The following is a 24,072-nucleotide window of genomic DNA, read 5'->3' on the forward strand; positions in this document are numbered from 1 at the left end:
AAAAAAAAGTGTCCCGGGAATTCCCGTCATGGCGCAGTGGTTAACAAATCCGACTAGGAACCATGAGGTTGCGGGTTCGGTCCCTGCCCTTGCTCAGTGGGTTAAGGATCTGGCATTGCCGTGAGCTGTGGTGTAGGTCACAGACTCAGCTCGGATCCTGCGTTGCTGTGGTTCTGGCGTAGGCCGGTGGCTACAGCTCCAATTCAACCCCTAGCCTGGGAACCTCCATATGCCGCGGGAGCGGCCCAAGAAATGGCAAAAAGACAAAAAATAAATAAATAAATAAATAAAGTGTCCCGATCCTTCCAGTTCAGTTATAACATGAAAACAACTTGAAATATTAGCAAGAAATACTAAGTCCAGCCACTCAGAGAGTTAACAAAAGACATCATGATCTGTGAAGTAACTTTATGACAAAACTCTACCTTTGGGGGAGTAAGTCACCATTCTGCAGCATGGAGTAGGCGTGTATTATTATAGACATTTACAAAAGAGTAAATGTCTGTAAATTATTCTAAAATGTTTACATGACTTTTAAACAAGGCAACCATGTACAATGTTTTTAAAAACATTTCATGACATGGGAAAACGTTTACACTACCAATGTAATAATTTTATTTACACAGAGGGAAAAAGATAAAATATATAAAACAAAATGTGAATAATTTTAAAAAGCATATTTATGCATTACTTTTATGAAGCAGAGCCCACACAAAATGAGGTAACTTAGAGGTCAGTTAAGAACCAACTGTTTTCCTTACTTCTTCCAAATTATTCTTTTCAACTAATTTCCATCTCAGTCGAGCCTTCAAGCTTTTCAGTGTCTTTTTAATGGACAGCAAGTGATCCACGTTGGGGCTCTCATTTAAACATTCAATAACCTGCTTCTTAAACTAAGTGAGAGAAAGAACTGTTATATTTTCAAACACAGACAACAACATGTATTTAGATCAGTCACTTTCTGACCTCTTATTATTTCTCTATTAAGATTCAACTCATTTTTACTAAGTTCAGACTGAAATAAGAAATGCCACCATTTTCAACAAAACAATTCTATCCACTGATTTAATTATCCACGTACCTTTTTAGAAGAGTATTGCTCCATGGAGTTCCCATCATGGCTCAGCGGTTAAAGAACCCTACTAATATCCATGAGGACATGGGTTCGATCCCTGGCCTTGCTCAGTGGGTTAAGGATCCCGTATCACTGTGGCTGTGGTGTAGGCCAGCAGCTACAGCTCCAAATGGACCCCTAGCCTGGACCATATGCCACAGGTGGGGCCCTAAAAAAGGCAGAAAAAATTAAGATATGGCTCCAGCAATCAAAGGAGAAAAATAAAAATTATTTCAAGCTGAGACATACAGCAAGACACTTTGCAAACTGGAGAGAATGCAAATTGGAATAGTGAGGATGTAAACTGAAATTACCTTCCCTAAAACCAGTCTGACTATATGTATCAAATTTTAAGAATGTTCATTCCTTTTGATTTAGTGATTAACAATTTTAAAGAATCTATTTGAGGAACTACACCCAAAATTATGTATCAAAATTACATACAGTGTTATTTATGGTGAAAAAAATTAGAAATAACCTTACCATCTAACACAGATAAAAGGTTTAAATAATGTTGTACATCTATGCAAGAGTTGATGTTTTGCTCACTCAAAATGACAGAACACAGGAATTATTCATCATATGAGAAAACGTTTACAGTACACCATTAAATGAAGAAAACATTTTCAGAATGGCTTACGAAATGATGCATTGCACATAAGACACACACACACCTAAGCTGCCATTCAAAAAGGACGTACTCTGAAACCAGCAGTGATTATCTCTTAAATTAAGGGGATTACAGTCATTGGTTTATTACTTTTTCTTATTTTTCTGCATATAGTTAAGTTCTCTACTATAAACTTGCATAGGCAAAAAGAAAATAAAATTTATGTTTTAAAGGACATAAGAAAATCAAAGATTTAAGACAATTAAAAAGTCTCAATATATCAATGAAACTGCCATTTCCACTACAAGGTGAATTATATACCAGCTAACAATGACTGCAGCGGTTTTTTTCTAGTAATAGTAAATAATTTACCTATACACTGGGAATGAAACTACTTGAGAAAAGTTTAAGCATTAAGATTTTCAAAGCATCAATCTATAAAACCAACAAAATAAAGCATAATCCAACCTCGACACTGTCCTTGTACTTGGACTGTACCGTGGCAATGAGCCTTTCCTCTGAATGGATCCTCTGCAGTACTTCGCTATACGTATTGAAAATGATCTCCTTGTCTGCATCACCTTGCTCCTAAATGAAACCAGACACAAAGAACTACATACAAAGGAGTACGAAGTAGGTAAAATCCGCAGTAGCAACAGAGAGGCGTCTAAATGATGCCTCTAATCAATTTCTATACCTATTTCAGAGTATTTCTTAAACATAAACCCTTTTCTAAGAGAAGAGAAACTGATGTCAAAGAAGTCTGCGTGGGACATTTTATTCCCACAACACTAGTATTCTTAAAGCTGTCTGAAGGAGACAGCTAAAGGAAATCAGGGAGACCACTACGCTAAACATAAGAACTAAACAATACAGAGAATTTCAAGACTTTATTTTTAGAAATTATTAACGATCATTTCTACAATCAAACATGACAAAACCCTCTAAAAAGGGATTACCTGACAATGGGAAATGAAGTAATACATATGTATTTTTTAATGCCAATCTTTATAAAACCATAAAAGGTAAAGAAAATCAAGCAAAATAAAGAACATAACCATTGAGACTTTAGTAAGCAGCCTAAAAAACTGGTTAAGAGTCTGAGAGAGCAATATTAACATCACAAAACACTCTCTCGAGGAGCTACACTAATTTTTAACTTTACACAGCAATAGAGAACATATACTAGTCAATCTTCTGCATCCACTTCCAAGAGCTCTCTCTCAGATTAAGTTTAAGCTTTCACAATCGCTACTAAAGTATATCATGTTACAGTCACTGAGTATGATGAACTCAAAAATCAAATGCTATAGAAAGCTGATACACTCAGATTAACAGTTTTCCTAAAATTAAACATTAGATTTTATTTTTTTAATGTGAAATACCACATTAAAGTGAAAATACGGAGTTCCCGTCACGGCACAGAGGAAACGAATCCAAATAGGAACCATGAGGTTGTGGGTTCGATCCCTGGCCTCGCTCAGTGGGTTAAGGATCTGGCACTGCCGTGAGCTGTGGTGTAGGTCACAGACTCGGCTCAGATCCCGAGTTGCTGTGGCTCTGGCGTAGGCCAGCAGCTATAGCTCCGATTGGACCCCTAGCCTGGGAACCTCCATATGCCACGGGTGCGGCCCTAAAAAGACAAAAGAAAAAAAAAATACCAGCATATGGAAGAATAAGTCTTCACATTATGTTTGGATTAGAACTTAACAGTGTTACTATTTCAAACAGATCTTTACAAGGAAAGCTAAGACCAGTCAACACTCTCCAACTAGCAAGAGAAACCATTTCGCTTCAAAGGAGGCAATAAAGGAGAGCAATACTCACAATGAGAGATATCTCTAGCTCTTTGCAGACACTTGACTCAGTGTTCTCCAGGAGTTCATCAATATTACCAATTGTGTCTTCAGAAGTCAGTGATTCTTCCACAGAGAGATCAAAGGCCTTATTTGCAAAAATAAAAACATGAAGTATCTCATTTAACGCTTTTGATTAGTATTGTGTCCTGGAGCAAAGCATTAGCCTATGCACTGGACAATGCAGGCAAAATAAACACAAGAAAGATAAAGTACGACCCTAATAAAACCTATGCACCAGAAAAGAAAAGGTATACACACATCACACAGATTTTTGTTAGGGTAATTAGGTTACTAAGAGATGAGAGGTCAACACAGAGGAAAAGTAAGACAAAAAACATGAACAAGAGCAAGATGGTTTGGGGAAATAGTACAAGAGGCAGTCTGACTAAAAACTGGTAAAGAACCTTGACTGCATAGGTGGCAAGTTTAAATCTGACAAGCAGTGGGCAGACAATGTCAGCCTTCATACTAGGGGTATGATTATACCTGATACTTAATGATGTCCCACCAGAATTTAACAATCTAAAGATTTAAAGATTAAGCCCTGACAGTTTCCATCTCATTAGGAAAACTAAGGTACTTAGTTTAAGGGGTTCAACAGAATGAAATCAGGGGCCCAATCATAATACAGAATGTAAAGGGCACAAGCAGTCACCCTGATTTCAGAGGTTCAGGTTTGTGAGTATGGAGATCTAGACTTGGGAAACAGCTATGGAGGTGAAAGAAAAGGATAACGGGTACTTAACCTAAATAGACAATTACCATCAATAACAAATGAAGACAAAGAAATAATTTAGTTATGTTAATGTATCTATAAGAAAGTACCAGAAACAAAGAATTCTAGAAGTAACTAGACATTAAGTTTTTTTCCAAAACAAGCGAGAAATGAGTTTTTGGAAATTATTCACACAGAGAGATAAATGACACGTAAGTGTTCTTGCCCTTGCTCAGGAAGGTGTAAAGCAGAGAGAAGAACAGAGAATCAAAAACAAACAAACAAAAATAGTCCAAAATTTAATTAGGGTTCTGGTACATTATACAAAACCACATGTCTTCAGGCCTTTTGGAAAATTACATGGTGTTTTCACAATAATAAACAAGAACTAAAAAATACATACAGAAAACATCTTTTCTAATTACTACCTAATATCAGCTGAAACTAATGTTCCCCATTTATTTTATGTATCTTTAAGATATTTAAGAAAACGGTAACTTAAAAGATTTAAATACTGCCAAACATCACTGTAAACATGATTATTAGCCAACTAATGTGAAAACACATATATCTTGCTAAAAAAGAAACCAAAAAAAAGGGGGGGGGGAGGAAAGCACTACTACCCTCTAAAGCATATACCCTATCTCTACACTATAGCTATAAATAAAATATACACTTACAATGAACTTCACCAATACTATCTTACACCTGTAGCTTGATTAACAGTGTTTTCACATATGTCCTAAACAGAGAACATAAACATATAAACTCCTCACTCTTCCATCCTAGCATTCTCATTCATATGCTCACTCACATTTCATTCCCTTTTCATCTCTCTCTCCTTCTCTCTTTCCGAAAAAAAGTAAGTCACACACGGAAAATTAAAATACATACACACAAAGTCCTTGGTTTATGCTATGTCACCACCGGGCAACAACTCTTACTACCTTTAAGGTACTCTGGAACCATGATACGAGACGCTGCAGAGAAACCTCTGTTTCACTTCTAACACTGGTGATTTCTTCTCTTTTATCACACTTCCAATCATAAAATTTCTTAAGTATTTCTTCAGAGTCTGTCCCCTCTTTGGCTTGTCCATACACTGCTTCTAGAGAGGCTGACAAATCCTACAGAGAGATATTTATTAACTTTATATTAAGGATTCAAGCACCACAGTAGAATCTGAGAGAGAAAGATGTGTTGAATCCTTATCTTTGACCATTTTATAAATCTAACTTAAAACAGTTAGACATAAAAGCATAAAGCTACCTTGAAGGTGATTTATTTGGACTGTAATAATAAGAGTTCATTAAGTGAATTAAGATTGTATAAAGAGAAGGTTTTATATTCTTAAGTTTTTTAATTAAGTAGAAATTATCCTCATTCTCTGACTTTTAAGTATGAATCACTACTATTTTGTCCTGACATGAAGTTTCTAAGAGCTATTGCTAAATAAAAATAAACGCAGTAAAATATACAAATAATTCCAATTAAAGAAAGATATTAAGCATATATGTGCACTTTTTTAAGTGCATTTTTAGAAAGGACTGGAAGGAGTTTCCGCTGTGAAGCAATGGAACTGGCAGTGTCTCTGGAGCACTGAGACACAGGTTTGATCCCCAGCCAAGCACAGTGGGTTAAAGATCCAGCATTGTCACAGCTATGACTTGGATCCCTGGCCCTGGAACTCCAAATGCCGTGGAGCAGTCAAAAAAGGAAAAAGGGGGGGGGGGGGAAAGTACTTGAAGAGGCAAGACAGCTTGATGGCTGTCTCTAGGAATCAAACTCTAGAAATGTTACAGAAACAAAAGGAAAACTTAATAGATCCCGTAAATACTTTTTTTTTGGCCATGCCTGTGGCATGAGAAAGTTCCCAGATCTAGGATCAAACCCACATCACAGCAGTGACCTAAGTCACAGCAGTGACAACACCAGATCCTTAACCCACTGAGCCACCAGGAAACTCCCCCAGAAATTTTTATCACAAAGCTCTGAGAAACCCTTGGAGAGAAAGTGGATGGTTGGTGCTTAGCACTGAATGGATACAGTCACTACAAGTGGGAGAAGGCCTATGCCACAGGCCTTCAATCTGTGGGAAACATCTGTGAGAAATGAGCACCTTTTCCCATGCCCCTCTCTGTCCCTTGCATTGGGCAGAAAAGCAGCAGCACAAGCAAGAGGAAACGAGTTTATGTAAGTACAGTACAGAAGCCTAGATGCAGCTATCAATACTATCTCAAGTCTAAAAGTAAATGCTGGAGTTCCCGTGGTGACGCAGTGGTTAACGAATCCGACTAGGAACCATGAGGTTGCGGGTTTGATCCCTGGCCTCGCTCACTGAGTTACAGATCCAGCGTTGCCGTGAGCTGTGGTGTAGGTCACAAATGCAGCTTAGATCCCTCATTGCTGTGGCTGCAGTGTTGGTGCAGGCCAGCAGCCACAGCTCCAATTAGACCCCTAGCCTGGGAACCTCCATATGCTGCAGGAGCGGCCCTAGAAAAGGCAAAAAAGACAAAACAAAAAACAAAAAACAAACAAAAAAAAAACAAAGAATAAAAGTAAATGCTAATTTCACCTCTCGATTAATAAACACTTTAATGTATATTTAGTATCTTTTAAAATTCCAACCTGCAGTGTTTTCAAGCGTTTATTAAGAGGTAACTCATCAACTTCCAGGATAAAAATTTCTACTGCCATGTACAGCTTCTGTTGTACTTCATTTCTTTCAGCAACCAAAATACTCCCTTCATTCTGGAGGAAGGAAAAAAGGAATAACCACCATTAATATATCAGGTGCTTCTACTACAATGATTTACATGAAAAAATACAAAATCAGTAAAATTTAACATTACATTCTCCAAACATAGCAACATTTAGAACAAACAGCTCTCTCCTTAGATCACCAAACTGACAAAAGGGCTTTCTTTCCCTTTATCAGAAATAAAATCTAAGTTGAACAGTCCTCCTCTGCCGATCTTTATTTTTTCCCATTATTTCTGCAACAATAAAATTTTTGTGGTGCAGTGGAAACGAATCTGACTAGTATCCATGAGGATGCGGGTTCGATGGGTTAAGGATCTGGCATTGCTGTGAGCTGTGGTGTAGGTCACAAATGTGGCTTGGATCTGGTGTTGCTGTGGCTGTGGTGTAGGCTGGCAACTGTAGCTCCGATTTGATCCCTAGCCTGGGAACTCCACAAGCGCGGCCCTAAAAACCAAAAAAAAAAAAAAAAATTTGTTTTTCTTAAGAAAATGATACAAGTGTCCATTACTAATTACACACTGCCTCCTTCCTGCTCCCATCCCACTGTTAATTCCTTCATCTATTTACCTTCAAGATTCAGTTAATCTCCACCAGGATAAAACCTCCAATTCCCCTAAGAGGCTATTTTTGGAAATAGGTATGAAATATATCAAGAACCATATGCATTATTTCTATTACAGTACTTCCCAAACTATATTAAATCTATTTATATATCTACCCCATGCCCAAAGAAGACAAAAAGATAGGACCACAATTTAAACAAATTCGTGTCTCCACTACTTGTAATAGTGTCTGGCACATACACTTAAAAGCCTGAATTTTTTAATATTTTTTTTTGGCTGCACCGATGGCTTGCATACATTCCAAGGCCAGGGATCAAACCCAAGCCACAGCAGTGACAATGCTAAGTCCTTAACTGCTAGGCCACCAGGGAACTCCAGAACATTCTCTTTTCTGTAAGCTCAATTAGACCATTTTATAACTAATTATGAAGGCGAAAGAAAAGAATCTTTTATCAAAAGTATACATGCCAATCAAGCTAAGGAACTGTACAAAATATATAAATGAAAATAACAATAGCAGCGAGTTCCCTGGTGGCTCAATGGGTTTAAGACTAGGCATTGTCATTGTGGTTTGGGTCATTGCTATGGTGTGGGTTCAGTTCCTGGCCTCAGAAATTTTGCATGCCACAAGTGCAGCCAAAAAAAAAAAATTTAAGTACAACAAGGGAAATAAAACGACAACTTTATCTGAGGGACAATTATGACTCTATATTTATCCAGTAATCTACTCCAGTTTGTCAGTACACAAAAATCATAACAGAGAAAAATTCTTGACTCACCACATCCTGACAACTTCGAATCTTCTCCTGAGCCAGACTGTATTCTGCCCAAATTATCTCCAGTTCATTCAAAGAAGCTGGTATAGTAAAGCGGTCTTCATCCAACACTTGAATAGCATCTGAAAGGTCATTTCCAAAACGAATATTGATATTGACACGTCTATTTTTTAAAAATAGCAAAAAGGAAAAGATTAAGAAATTTTAAAGGTAATGTGAGAAAAAAATTATACTTAAATAGTAATGGTCTAAAGTTACTATTTACAACACTTGCTATGAAAAGGTTCTTTTCAAAACTATATAAAATCATACGTAACTTTCATAAAACTTTTCATTAAGGAGTTTCCACTGTGGCTCAGCAGGTTAAGGACCTGATGTTTTCTCTGAGAGGATGTGGTTCGATCCCTGGCCTTGCTCAGTGCGTTAACATTGCCACAAACTGCAGCACAGTTCACAAATGTGCCTCAGATCCAGTGTTACCGTGGCTGTGGCACAGGAATGTAGCTCCAATTCAACCCCAGAAACTTCCACATGCCACAGATGCAGCCATAAAAAGAAAAAAAAAAAGTTTAAGGATACCTTGAAAAGTCTGAAAAATTTAAATGATATCAAGCTAGATTTATAAATACTTCCTTAAAAATTTTATACTTAAGCCAATCTTGCTTACCAAGATGACAGGCAGATAATCCTTCTATTTTAATAAGCAGACAAGCATTTGCAGTTTTAAAAAAAATCCAAAAAACAAAGCAATTGGAGAGACCAACTGACAAAGCCAATAAGGCTCATCCTTTTCTTTTTCCTAGTTTCCAATTAGACTGCCACCAATCTAACAGCACTTTATCTCCTCAGATAGGGATTAAAATATATTGGATAGTGTTAGTCCAAAGTCTGTCTCATATCTTTGCTAGTGTAGTCACTTGAATTTCTGGCTGTGCATTAGTAGTTGTTGAAGCTCTAGAGAGAGCAAATTACTCAAACTATTTATAAAGACTTATAAATTAGATGCCAACTGATGGATTTACACTGGAGAATATAATTTCGCACTGGACAAAAGACCAACATGCAGTACTAATTCAGGGCAACATCTTCTTAGAGTTTCAAAGTACATGATAAAATGAATTACTGCTTTACCTGCGTGTATAGCACAAAAATAGAAGTAGGTTGTTTTGAGAACTATTTTTTTCCGTATTTCAGAAACAGGTGAAAAATTATCCCTAACCAACAATAAAACATTTCTCTATAAAGCAGAATCCCTATAAAATTAATATATAGAGTCTAAGATATGCTGAATAAACTCTGCACTAGAACTAACCACTTTTTTCTTTTCTTCTGACTCCATGAAGATCACTTTTCTTCTAACTCTATGAAGACTACTTTTTCTTTCTTTAGACAGAATCCAATTAAATAATTCAGAGCACTGCAATCTATAGTTTCAGTATAGGGCTAAAAATAACCCTAAGCAAAAAAATGGAACACAGTAATTTCCCATATCAAACTACAACTTAGGAGTTGTGCTGATTTTTTAATTTCATTTTCACAGATGACTTTTGGACACTACCACTCCACACAGTGAAGACAGAACACTGACAAAACACTATAAAATTTTTCTCAAGGGAGTTCCCGTCGTGGCGCAGTGGTTAACGAATCCGACTAGGAACCGTGAGGTTGTGGGTTCGATCCCTGGCCTTGCTCAGTGGGTTAAGGATCCGGCGTTGCCGTGAGCTGTGGTGTAGGTCGCAGACGCGGCTCGGATCCTGCGTTGCTGTGGCTCTGGCGTAGGCTGGCAGCTGCAGCTCTGATTGGACCCCTAGCCTGGGAACCTCCATATGCCGCGGGATCGGCCCAAGAAATGGCACAAAGACAAAAAAAAAAAAAAAAAAAAAGAATAACTATTTTTAGTTTCCCTCTTAAAAGTAATAAAAATATAAAGATCAAGTTTCAAAGCAAAAACGGCAGGTGTACAATGTAAACAATGCACCAACTAATCAGCATTTGTTTTAAACTACCCTTCTTAAAAATATGCTTTTGTATCCTTTTTTTAGATTCCACATGTACGTGATATCATATGATGTCTGTCTCTAACTTCACTTAGTATGATAATTTCTAGGTCCATCCATGTTGCTGCAAATAGCATTATTTCATTCTTTTTTGGCTGAGTAATATTCCACTGTATATATGTACCACATCTTCTGGGGGAGGGGTGGAAATATTCTAACATTAGGTTGTGGTGATGGTTGTACAACTATATATATGATAAAATTCACTGACTTCTTTTTTACCTACCGAATTTCTTTCAACATTTCAACCTTAGCTGCCAGATTTTTCATTCTGGTACCTACACGAGTCTTTAGAGTGCTTTCTAAGTGTTTAGTCAAATCCACAGTAGTTGCTTTCTCTTGCTGAAGCAAAGAACAAACACATCTTAGTCACACCCAAATAGGAAACTGTATTTCCACTGTTACTTCAATAATTTTTAGGCATAATCAAAGTTTTAAAGGTTAAAAAATGTTAGCCCAGAGGAGTTCCCGCTCTGGCACAGTGGCTTCAAAATCCAATCGCAGTGGCTTGGGTCAATGTGAAGGTGTGGGTTCAATGTGCAGCCCAGTGCAGTGGGTTAAAGGATCCTGCGCTGCCACAACGGCAGCACAGGCTGCAGCTGGGGCTCAGATTCAATCCCTGGCCCAGAACTTCCACATGCTGTGGATGCTGCCATTTAAAAAATAAAAATAAAAAAGGCCACACAGTGATTTCCCTACTAGCTGGGATCTGAAAAAGATAATCTATTTCTATCTTCACACACCTTAGACACTGTCACATTTCCTCCAAATAAGAAACCAAATAAAACAAATTTTCACATTCTGTATGTCTTAATAATTGGATTTTAAAAAGATAAATAAAGACTGCCCTAGGAGTTGCCGTCGTGGCACAGTGGTTAACAAATCTGGACTAGGAACCATGAGGTTTGGGGTTCGGTCCCTGGCCTTGCTCAGTGGGATAAGGATCCGGTGTTGCCATGAGCTGTGATGTAGGTTGCAGATGCGGCTCGGATCCCACGTTGCTGGGGTTCTGGCGTAGGCTGGCGGCTACAACTCCGATTAGACCCCTAGTCTGGGAGCCTCCATATGCCGCGGGAAGCGGCCCTAGAAAAGGCAAAAAGACAAAAAAAAAAAAAAAAAAAGACTGCCCTAGAACCCAAATGATTATCAATGATAATTTGTTTTCTAATGAAGTCTGATATTGTTCTGCATTATAAAAGAATCAAAAACATCATTTCCTGGACCCAAGCTAGATTAAACTCCCTGATTCTGTGTGGCACCTCAAAGATATGTTTAATTATACAAAATAATGTATAGAGCAATAATATGGATAAAGAACTAGATGTTTTATTCCAATACAAACCAGGTATCACATAGTTAAACACAGAACTTTTACTCAATATTTAAACAACACGTTCTCTGGTGTTCACATTCTCTCCAATTCTTCAGGTAAATGAAAAGAGAGAGCCAGGGCACACTGAACACTGATTAATAGTAAGTCGCACTCAGGGCTGCTCATGTCCTTCTTCCACTGCTGAGGAGGATGACTGTGAAGAAGCAGCTATGTTTGTTATTAAATTTGTTTATATCCACTGTAAATGCTATGATAATTACTTCAAAAATTAAATAAATCTGAGAAACAGAAGTGGGAAAATAAAAAGTTGGTGAATCTCTGAAAATGTTTCTAGTGCTTTGCAGAGACTCCATAAAAGCAAACTTTTAATACAAACTGCTAATGAAATACATGTGGATATGAATTATAAAATATTAAAGAATCATTTAAATCTAAAAGAACTGTCAACTTAGATTGTTTTTCAAATGTCTTGAACTTATTATTTACTCACTTATTAAGAAAAAAAAACTAGAAATCAGATGACAAACAATTCGTATGTTTTTAAGACAAAGAACAAATAAGACAAACAGAAAAGATGGCATAGGGTTCCCTCTGTGGCTTAGCAGGTTAAGAAGCCAACTGGTATCCACAAGAATGTGGGTTTAACCCCTAGCCTCACTCAGTGGATTAAGGATCCAGCGTTGCTGTGGCTGTAGCAGAGGCTGGCAACTGCAGCTCCACTTTAACCCCTAGCCTGGGAACTTTCATATGCCACAGGTGCAGCCCTAAAAAGAAAAAAAAAGGGCAAACTTAAACCCATCCATATCAAAAATTACATATATGAAACACTCCATTAAAAACACTCCAATTAAAAGATGTGAGATTATCTGGATGAAGACAACTTAGATTCGACTACACGCTGCTTCTAAGAAATGCTTATTAGATATGAAGATAAAAATTAAAGGATGGAAAATATACACCAGGTAAACATTGCTATATTAGCATCAGGCAGCATGGACTTTAGTGCAGGGAGCATTCCCAGCAATAAACGGGGATATTTTGTAAAGACAAATGAGTCAATTCATCAAGAAGACATAACAATTCTAAATGTGAATGCTTCAAAACCACAAAGTAAAACTTGACAGAACAAAATGAAGAAATACAATCACATTAATATTTGGAGATTTTAACACTCCTCTCTCAGTAACTGATAGAACCAGTAAACAGAAAATTAGTCACAATACAAAAACCTGAAACAACACTGTCAATCGATTTGACATTTCTACTCCATCCACGTAGAAAACATGTGACTTTTTAAAGCACATGAAACATTTCCAAAGACAAACAATATGCTGGGTAATAAAACAAATATCAGTAAATGTAAAAGCACTTAAAACCATACTGAGGATGCTCTCTGATAACAAGAAAATTAAATTAAATATCAATAACAAAAATGCGTTAGGGGAAAAATCTCCAAATATGTGGAAATTTGGCAACACGTTTCTAAACAGCTGATTTAAAAAAAAGTTTTTAAATATTTGATCAAATAAAAACAACATATCAAAATTTGTGAACTATAAATAAAACCATGCTTAAGGGAAATATCTTTAAACATTATAAAAAAACAAAGGATTAAAGACAATGATATGAATAAAAAATAAACAAAACAATGATATGAATTTCTACCTACAAAAGGTAAACACAGGAGAAGGAAACCATAGCAATAAGAAATCTGTAAAATAGAAGAGACAAATAATAAAAAAAACAACAACAACAGAACCAAAAATTAGTTCTTTGAAACATTAAGGACTTTCGGCTTCCAGTCCAGCATGTAAGAAGTCGCTAGTTCATCCTAACAAGCAAAAAGCTGAACCAACTAAAAGACAACTCTTCTCAGACATGACTGAGAGCTGAGGTCACAAGGCAAAGCTGGAGAGAGCAGACAAGCTAATCATAACTTACTGGAGGAGCAACCCCCACAGGGAGCCAGTCTGGAGTGGGGACCCTCAAGCACCAAAGGTGAACTGCTAGAGGCTCAGTACAAACAACTCTGAAAAGTAAAAACATCGGGGGACCCCACCCTCAGCACGCCCTCACACTGTTCTAATTTTTACCTCCTGGATCTCCACCAGGTTCTCACAGTAATTATCAGAGAAAAGTCCCCTCAACCTTCCAGCAGGGGAAGGGAAAAGGAACCATTCTGAAATATGCTAGAACACTCTATACTTAACAAGATTGCTCTCAGAGGAAACTATTTTAAACAGAGCCTAACCTGCTAGGGTTTTACCCAAGGCTGACTAACCTAGGAGAAAGCCCACTCAGGTCATCCTGTCCTTTCTAAAGGGAGTAGGGGAAACTAGATGCAGGTGTGAAATGCACAGTCCAGAGGCACAGGCTTTGCGCTCAAGGACTGAGCCCTCCTTAGTCTCTTACGACCACAAAGCACTTCTCCTCCCCCGTACTGATCACCCCATTGCTCAAGTCCTATTTACAGCAGCTCCTTTTACCCTCGCTCTCAAGAAAAATTACAAGACGTTTGTTAAAAGACAAAAAAACCCAGTTGGAAGATACAAAGCAAGCATCAGTATCAGATTCAGATATGGCGGGAATGGCGGGATTATCAGACCACATATCTAAAACATGGTATGATGAATGTGCTAAAGGGCTCCACCAGATAAGGCAGACAACATGCGAGAAGGTACAGGCAAGGTAAGCAGAGAGATGGAAATTCTAAGAAACAAAAAGAAATGCCAGAGCTCAAAAACACTGTAGACAGAAATGAAAAAATGCGTTTGATGGGCTTATCAGTAGAACAGATATGGCTGAGGAAAGAATACAATCTGAGGTAAGTGAATCCACATGTCCACAAAAAGACTTGTACAACAATATTTGTAATTTATTCATAATGACCAAAAACTAGAAACAACCTAAATGCCCATGAACCGGAGAATGAGGATTTAAACTGTGGTATATTGATAAAATGAAATACTACTTTGCAATAAAAATGAACAAACTGCTGATAAATACAACTGAGATAAATCTCACCACATTCTGCTTTAAGTGAAGGAAGCCAGACATAATAGACTATGTATCAGATGATTACTCCATTTATATAAAGTACAGGACCAGGAAAATGAAACTATGGTTAAATAGACCAGAGCAGTGGTTGCCCTGAGTGGGAGGAAGAGAGGACAGGCCACAAAGAGGCGCCAAGGAACTTTCTGCGGTTGAAGGAAAGGCATTGTGTCTTCAACAGGTAAAGGAGATGCTCTGTTATCCACTTACTCTCTTCAGGAAGGGGACTAGGACACCCAGAGAAAATAAAAGTGACTAGTCTCCTTGTAAACAAAACCTCTTTAAAACAAAACAAACAAACAAAAAAAAACTCGACTGTTTCCTAAGAGATAAGAAACCATATCTCCAAAATGCCTTTTAGCAGGATGTCCCTGACTAAAGGATTAGTTGTAACGGATAAAACCCAATATTTATGGATTTAGTCTTCAGAATTCCCTGAAGAATGTCACGTATGAATTTAAGGGCTGGTGAATGAATTCAATTACCAATGATCAATGACTTAACCAGGCCTATGTAATGAAACTTTGATTTAAAAAAAAATCAGAGTAATGAGGTTTGGGGGAGCTTCCAGAATGGTGAACAAACTCGTGCCGGGAAAGCAGCAGGCCCAGAGACGCCCCCCTACTCCTTACCCCACCTCCACCCCCATCGTATCAGTTCTGCACATCTGTTCCTTTTATTTGGCTTTTCCTGCATTATATCCTTTATAATAAAACTGTAACCGTAAGTAGAGCAGTTTCCTGGGTCCTATGAGTTAGTTTTAGTGAATTACTGAACTAAGGGCAGGGGATGGGGGTGGATCATAGGAAAGCTCAAATTTATATGGTCAGCCAGGAAGAAACGTGGGTAGCCTGGGACCTGATTTGTGGCTGGTGTCTGAACTGGGCAAAGTCTTGAGGGACTGAGTCCTTAACTTGTGGAGTCTGTGTCAAAAATAAACTGTAGGACATCCATTTGGTGTTAGAAAATTGGAAAATGGTGTTGGGATAATATATTTGGTGTCAGAAAAAAAACTACAGATATGAAAACCACAGAGTATTCTTGGAAGGAAAATAAACTTCCCTGAATCTGAGCAAACCTTAGGCCTCCTACCATAAAAGGAAATACACAAAGATATAAGAGCCGGTTAAACAACAAGGAAACAGATTTAACAATTTAAGAGATTTATCAATCAAAACACAATGTATGGACCTAACTGGGATTCTGATCGGAAGAAACCAAGTATAAAAGGATATTCATGGAACAGTAAGGGAAACCTCAATACTGACTGGATATTAAATGATATTAAGGAATTAACATTAATTTTTAAGTATAATAGTATTACAGTTGTCTTTTTTGAAGTCCTTTCTGTTAGAGATATACACTAAAATGCTATGAATGGGATTTGTTCTAAAATAACTCAGGAGGTACAGATTGAGAAAAAAGACTGCCCATGTATTTAATAACTGTAAAAATCAGGTAATGTATATATAAAGACTAATTGTTCCATTTTCCCTTTAAAATGTTAGAAAATTTCCACAGTTAAAAGTTTTTTTAAAGAACGTAAGAGGAGGAGTTCCCAATGTGACATGTGGCCCAGTGGCAACAAATCCGACTGGTGCCCTTGAGAACGCGCGCTTGATCCCTGGTCCCACTCAGGGGGTTAAGGATCTGGTGTGACTGCGGTGTAGATCACAAACACAGCTCAGATCTGCTGCTGCTGTGACTGTGGTGTAGGCGGGCAGCTGCAGCTCCAATTTGACCCCTAGTCCGAGAACTTCCATATGCCATGGGTATAGCCCTAAAAAGACCAAAAAAAAAAAAAAGCAAAAGGAAATCTAAATGAGAATTTATTAATCTTTCAAACATCCAATGAAAATCCAAAGATAAACAGTTTGCAGCATAAGACAAAATTTCATCTATAAACAAATATAAAAGAAAGAGACTAAAAAGAGTGGGGAGAGGAAGGGAAGGAAGGGAAAGAAACAAAAGGAAACAGAAGATGAAATAAGTGCAAATGAGAATATACCGATTTCCCAACTGGTCATGATTTACCTTAAGCCACTGAACATATCGTACCTGCAGCTCCAGAGCGGTCTGTTCTACTTTCAATTCTAACGCCTTATACCTTTCCAGAAGAACCTCCTTCTCTGTTTTAAGCTTTTCATTTTCTTCTATCAGTTTCTGGTCCTGCTTTATTTTTGCCAAGCTGACATTAGACCCTAAATTAAAGTCACCAACAGCCAAATTTTCCCTATTAAAAACAAATTCACTCATTTTAAAAACCAAATTGTGTAAGAGTATCAGAGATCAAAATCTAAAATTTTCTTGGGCTTTTTATACCATAAAATGTTAAAGCTAATTTTGGAAACCAAAACCTGTACCTAGCTCAACACTTAAAAATATTTTAACGCAAACTGGATTTTATAACTGAAAAAAATCATACTTCAAAGACAATGCCTCCAAATCTCAAAGAAAACATGTTTCAACTTCCTCATTGAGGTATCTACTCCAGCAAATACAGTAAAAAATATTTCTACATCAGCTTCTTCCAATCCCTCCTCCTCATCACCCCCGCTCCCTTTGACAGTTTGGTTCCTAAAGCACTGATAAAATCCCAACAAACAGCTATATCACCCAAGACATGGCACTGTGGCCTGGATCACAACACAGAAGTATACGAATGGTTTGGTACTTTTAAACACCAAATCTGTCTTTCTGCTTCAAGTTCATGATTCAAAATTATCTAAAAGATGAGCACCTTTTGTAATAATCGATTTCCCTCACAGTAAATTTTCACAGGAAGAACAAAGGGCCTCTCTTCTGTTAAAAAGAAAAGGCAATTCCCTAAAACTCATCAAAATATTCTTAAAGCCATATTAAAGCCATAGCTCTTGCCTGAATAATTTAGATTCAGGCGTAATTTTTATTTTTCTTAAAGTGTTTTCAAAAAAGTTGGCTTGAAGAGTTGGTATGTTAACTTCAAACAATTTTAGGAATAACTTCTTTCAAAATGGCTTTTAATTAAAATATTCTTGCTGAAGCATGTTTGGGAAAAACAGGAACAGTCAGTATCATCCCTCAAAATCACTGAAGTAGCAGAGGACTCCAAAAATACAAGCCTTGACTTCTACCATGAAAAGGGCTTCTGCTATACATCAAAAATCACCATAAATCCCACCACAGCTTACTTTGGAAATGTCACATGATTTCCTGAATCATTCTCATTCTTCAGCTCAAGAGGCAACCTCCCGCTTAAGCGCCCCTTTGGCCTGCTGAAGGTTGACTGGTTTGATCTATGCCCCCACAAGGGAATGGGGTTTTTGAGGTTCCTGAGGACAAGCTGACCAGGATCCGATTTTTTTTCCTCTGAGATGCTGGTGCTGGAAGTAAGTCTGCATTTTTCTGCAAATCCTTTCTTAGCCACCTCTTCCCCTATATCCACACTGCCATACTCAGCCTGAGCAATAACCGTCCCATCTTGGTAGGTTGCTTTAATCCTCATTTTTATTTCCTTTTCAAAAATCAAGCTCCCCAAAAACGTTCTGCCCTAAGAAAAACAGGAAAAAAGAAGACATAAAGAAGCATATTTTCTTCAATCATATTTCTTCATGCTGAAACCTGTAAAAGTAGTCTTACCTTATTGTTGGCTAAATGCAAATACACTTCTGCATATGTATGACTATATTCCAATCATATACTTGCTAAAATCCTTTCCAGAAGTAGAGCTAAGACCTCTATAGGCAGCCATATTTGTAAGTTTTAAAATGTGTACCAATTAAATACCCTAGAATAATTTTTTTCTTTTTCTTTTTCTTTTTTTTTTTTTTTTTTTTTGCTTTATAGGGCCACACCCACAGCATACTGAAGTTCCCAAGATGGAGTTTAATCCAAGCTATACCCGCCGGCCTACGCCACAGCCACAGCCAAGCCAGATCTGAGCTGCATCTGCAACCTACACCACAGCTCACAGCAACACCAGATCCTTAAACCACTGAGGCCAGGGATCGAACACACATCCTCATGGATCCTAGTCAGGTTTGTTACCACTGAACCAGGACGGGAACTCCTAGGATAATTTTTTTAAGCCAAGCAAACTGTGTTGACCATTTTGGCACCAACTAAATATAATGGTATCCTGAGAAGCTACAGCACATTAAAGATGGATTCTGGTATCTAGAAAAGGTGCTCAAATTCAACAAACCTTTAAAAATCCATTTTAAAGGCAGAATAAGGTAAGACACAAACAGAAGCAAAAAAACAGAAACTCAAAGCATAAAACACCAAAAATTTTTTCTTCTTTTATGGCTGCACTTGGCTATAGAAGTTCCTGGGCTAGGGGATGAATCAAAGCTGTAGCTGCCAGCCTACACCACAGCCACAGCAATGCCAGATCCAATCTGCCTCCGTGACCTACATTACAGCTCATGGCAACACCAGATCCTTAAACCACTAAGCAAGGCCAGGAATGGAACTTATATTCTCAAAGAGACTACTTCGGGTTCTTAACCCACAGAGCCACAATGGAAACTCCAAAAACATTTTTTAAAAATCAACAAACTGGGAGTTCTTGTCGTAGCTCAGCGGGTTAATAACCCAACTAGTATCCTTGAGGACGTGAGTTCGATCCCTGGCCTTGCTCAGTGGGTTAAGGATCCAGCATTGCTGTGAACTGTGGTGTAGGCAGCAGAAACGACTTGGATTCTACATTGCTATGGCTGTGGCAGAGCCTGGCAGCTGCAGCTCTGATTCGACTCCTAGCATGGAAACTTCCATATGCCACAGGTACAGCCCTGAGAAGTAAAAAAAAAAAAAAATCAATGAACTGAAATTATGAAACATGAGGGAGTTCCCATCATGGCTCAGCATTAACGAACCTGACTAGTATCCATGAGGACATGGGTTCGATCCCTGGCTTCACTCAGTGGATCAGGGATCCAGTGTTGCTGTGGCATAGGTCGCAGACGCAGTTCGGATCCCACGTTGCTGTGGCTGTGGCGTAGGTCAGCAGCTGTAGCTCCAATTCGACCTCTAGCCTGAGAACTTCCATATGCTGTGGGTGAGGCCCTGAAAAGACCAAAAAAAAAAAAAAAAAAAAGAAATATAAGATGTTAGAAATTCCTAAATTAAAACCCTCTTAATCAGAATATTGTTTAAGGGAGCAATATCTGGACAACTGGCATATAAGAAGCCATATGAGTAACTAGGTACTTGTTAACTTTTAATTACTGACTCTCCATCCACAGCACTGAGCAAAAATAGACCTAAAACACATGTGGAATTGGAAGATATCTTGAGATTTAATTTTAATAAGAACTTGCTTAGATCTCTAGAAATTTGAATTTCTAAAATTAATTTGCTATGATCTGGTTTGATTATTGTCATTCTTTCTCAAATTTCACTAATTTCCTTACCTAATTTTCACCATGTAGTACTGAGGAAACAAATCATTTCTCAGAATACGTAAGGCATAAATTTGAAATAAATATGAGTACTACTCAAATTTATTTGTTCAATTTTATAAACCAATGACTAGATTTATTTAAAAGGTTAAATTTACTGGTTCATATCTTCCTTGGAATAGGGACCTGATGCAATTTATCTTATGCGCCATATCTCCCTTACAGGAAGAAGTTTATTTTAGATATATTTCCACTAGGTAAATATGAAAAACAATATAGTTTATGCAAATAAAGAAAACCAAATAGGTAATCATACCCGTAATAATTCAGGTAACAAGAGCACAAAGAACAAATTAGACACCAGAAAATACAAGCTGGCCACATTAAAAAAAAGAGAGAGAGAAAAAAAATTTTTCTGGGGTTCCCGTCATAGCTCAGTGGTTAACGAATCCGACTAGGAACCGTGAGGTTGCGGGTTTGATCCCTGCCCTTGCTCAGTGGGTTAAGGACCTGGCGTTGCTGTGAGCTGTGGTATAAGTCACAGACGTGGCTCGGATCCCGCGTTGCTGTGGCTCTGGTGTAGGCCGGCAGCTGCAGCTCCAATTTGACCCCTGGCCTGGGAACCTGCATATGCTGCAGGTGCGGCCCTAAAAGGACAAAAAGACAGTAACAATAAAAAAGAGAAAATTTTCAAGGTTCAAGAAAGTAAGTAATACTGATAGGGTGGAACTACTTCCTTTTTAACTATCTAGTAGTACAGCAGGTAGAAGCGACACCTAGGTAGGAGTTCTTAACTTTTTCCATGGGTTTCTTTATCAGTCTGGTGAGCCCTTCGGAATCCTTCTCAAAAAAATGTTTCTAAATGTACAGAACTAGAGAAAATTACTTTACTGTGACACATTTTAACCCCAGGTTAAGAACCGCTATGCCCAGAAGGATGCATCTAAAAAGGGCAGGGGAGGAGTTCCCGTCGTGGCGCAGTGGTTAATGAATCCGACTAGGAACCATGAGGTGGCGGGTTCGGTCCCTGCCCTTGCTCAGTGGGTTAAGGATCCGGCGTTGCCATGAGCTGTGGTGTAGGTCGCAGGTGCAGCTAGGATCCCACGTTGCTGTGGCTCCGACGTAGGCCAGCAGCTATAGCTCTGATTCGACCCCTAGCCTGGGAACCTCCATATGCTGCAGGATAGGCCCTAGAAAAGACAAAAAAGGGGGAGGGGGGCAGAGGAGATGCAAACCACATAGGCTCAAGGATCATCAACCATCACTACCCAAAAGAAAAGAGAAAAAAGTATTTTTTAATCCACAAGCCAAATGACAAAGAATTTTAAGTTGCCAAAAACACAAATTTAAATTTTTCTCAAATCACAAAATTTAAAAATACATACATATTGAGACTTAAATTCACCAAGAACACCAATATAGAAAGCAAAAATGATCCAGAAGGAATCAGCAACAAATGAGATCAAACAGGCAAAGCTAACAAACTCAAAATATAATCCACTGAAATATATCACATTAAGATCTCCAATCAATTAGGAGTTCCTGTTGTGGAGTAGTGGAAATGAATCTGACTAGTATCCATGAGGATGCAGGTTCAATCCCTGGCCTTGCTCAGTGGGTTAAGGATCTGGCACTGCCATGAGCTGTGGTGTAGGTCACAGTTGTGGCTCAGATCTCGAGTTGCTGTGGCTGTGGCATCAGCTGACAGCTGCAGCTCCACTTCGACCCCTACCTTGGGAATTTCCCTATGCTGGGGGTGCAACCCTAAAAAAGCAGAAAAAAAAAAGAAAGAAAAAAAAGAAAAGAAAAAGGTTTCCTATAACACTACCCCTGAAATTATCAGATGTTTCCCAAAATTAGGTTGCTAAGCCCAAATTTAATGGAAATGAATTTAAACTGGACTCTAGATTAGCAGCACATCACTGGGCAACTACTGCATCAAACAGTGTTAGTCTCTGCCAAAATGATAAAATCTGACTAATTTTCAACCCCACTAATTTCAAGTCTGTGATATTTATGGCCAGGGCTAGGTTAAAGATCACTTTTGCTTAATACCTAATACCTTCTCAAAAGCAAAAGACAACAAAATAGTTACAGTCATAATTTTCTTCATCATAAAAGAGACTATCCTTTCAAGCTTTCACATCAGAAGAAACTATCTACATTTATTATATAAGCATGTATATATGTCTTTTCTGATCAAGAATGTTTACCCAGCAAAGATGAGCACAATTACTATATAATTGATTTCCAATTATTCTATAATTTCATAATTTTCACTATTTATACAAGCTTTAATATTAAAGATAATTAATGGATTTTTTTTGTCTTTTCTAGGGCTACACCCACGGCACATGGAGGTTCCCATTCTAGGGGTCCAATATGAGCTGTAACCGCCAGCCTACACCACAGCCACAGCAACACCAGATCCAAGCTGTGTCTGTGACCCACACCACAGCTCATGGCAACACTGGATCCTTAACCCACTGAGCAAGGCCAGGGATTGAACCTGCAACCTCATGGTTCCTAGTCAGATCCATTGACCACAGAGCCATGACGGGAACCCCAATTAATGGATTTTTTTTTTTTTTTGTCTTTTTGCCTTTTCTAGGGCTGCCCCCGCAGCATATGGAGATTCCCAGGCTAGGGGTCTAATTGGAGCTGTAGCCGCCGGCCTACACCAGAACCACAGCAACGCAGGATCCAAGCCACATCTGTAACCTACACCATAGCTCACGGCAATGCCGGATCCTTAACCCACTGAGCAAGGCCAGGGATCGAACCCACAACCTCATGGTTCCCAGTCAAATTCCTTAACCATTGAGCCACAATGGGAACTCCCAATTAACAGATTTTTAACCACACTAATATTTTAAGTATATAGTTTTACTTCCATTAACAAAAATATTTAAAATCTGTGACTTGCCTGATCAAACTGGGTAACCTCTTGGCCAGAAGGAATCTGTAATCCCCAAAGTCTATATTTTTTGGCAACACTAGAAAATTGCAGATCCAAAGGAATCTCAACTATATCAGATCGATTTAAAATTTCAGTATTTCCATAGTCAATATATCTCACCAGACACTGGGGGAAAAAAAATGAGAGAAATGCTAATACAGAACTTGGATTAAATATCTCCAAAGAAACCACCCAATTGCTACTCTGTTAATTACCTGTAAAATCATGATAGCATTTTACCTGAAATGGACAAAATGCATTCAAAAACAAGAGCTGCAGTAAAATCCTCAAAATAATAGAAAATCCATAGCCCTTCAGATCCTGGGGATTTCTATATTTGGCATTGGTTTAACTAGTATCAAACAATACTATTTCCCATGTACCGTTTCTCATTTTGACTTTAACAGTTGTATTTAAATAAACATAAATCTATGAAGTTTATGATCCTCTCCTATCTCAAATGTTAAAATCAATCAACATTCTTAAATTCAACTTGGAAACAATAAAATCTGAAATGAAAGCCAAAGCTACAAAATGTCCTTTGATAAAATTAAACCCACTCCTGATATTAGACCTTGGAAAAGAATTGAATTCACCCTTACCTCCAGCTCTACAGCTACATAAAAGGTGAAAAAGAAAAACGGTTCATCACAAGGTCAAAAGCCATTTTGCCCATTAATTTAAAAAGTAAAAGCAGGAGTTTCTGTCATAGCGCAGAGGAAACTAATCTGACTATGATCCATGAGGACGCAGGTTCAATCCCTGGCCTCGCTCAGTGGGTTAAGGATCCAGCATTGCCTTGAGCTGTGATGTAGGTCGCAGATGTGGCTCAGATCCCGTGTTGCTGTGGCTGAGGTGTAGGCTGGTGGAAACAGCTCCAATTCAACC

General features: G+C 38.1%; 1 protein-coding gene across 2 annotated transcripts in view; it reads right to left on the reverse strand.

The window, feature by feature from the left end:
- Positions 1-24,072, reverse strand: part of STK31 (serine/threonine kinase 31) — a 72,482-nt gene that overhangs the window by 28,732 nt on the left and 19,678 nt on the right. For both annotated transcript variants that reach the window (XM_085005689.1, XM_021078730.2), the window contains exons 6-15: positions 23,152-23,310; positions 18,015-18,373; positions 16,903-17,077; positions 10,684-10,799; positions 8,404-8,563; positions 6,927-7,049; positions 5,246-5,425; positions 3,552-3,668; positions 2,193-2,312; positions 762-893 (exon numbers count right to left, since the gene is read on the reverse strand). In XM_085005689.1, coding sequence (XP_084861815.1) covers positions 762-893; positions 2,193-2,312; positions 3,552-3,668; positions 5,246-5,425; positions 6,927-7,049; positions 8,404-8,563; positions 10,684-10,799; positions 16,903-17,077; positions 18,015-18,373; positions 23,152-23,310 — 1,641 coding nt within the window. The remainder of the gene's footprint in view (positions 1-761; positions 894-2,192; positions 2,313-3,551; positions 3,669-5,245; positions 5,426-6,926; positions 7,050-8,403; positions 8,564-10,683; positions 10,800-16,902; positions 17,078-18,014; positions 18,374-23,151; positions 23,311-24,072) is intronic.

This window comes from Sus scrofa, chromosome 18 (genome assembly GCF_054392235.1).
Source record: "Sus scrofa isolate SSC_HxYL_T2T_F1_AM1 chromosome 18, Sscrofa_HxYL_maternal_Yorkshire_Landrace_v2.0, whole genome shotgun sequence".
NCBI classification, from domain to species: Eukaryota; Metazoa; Chordata; class Mammalia; order Artiodactyla; family Suidae; genus Sus; species Sus scrofa.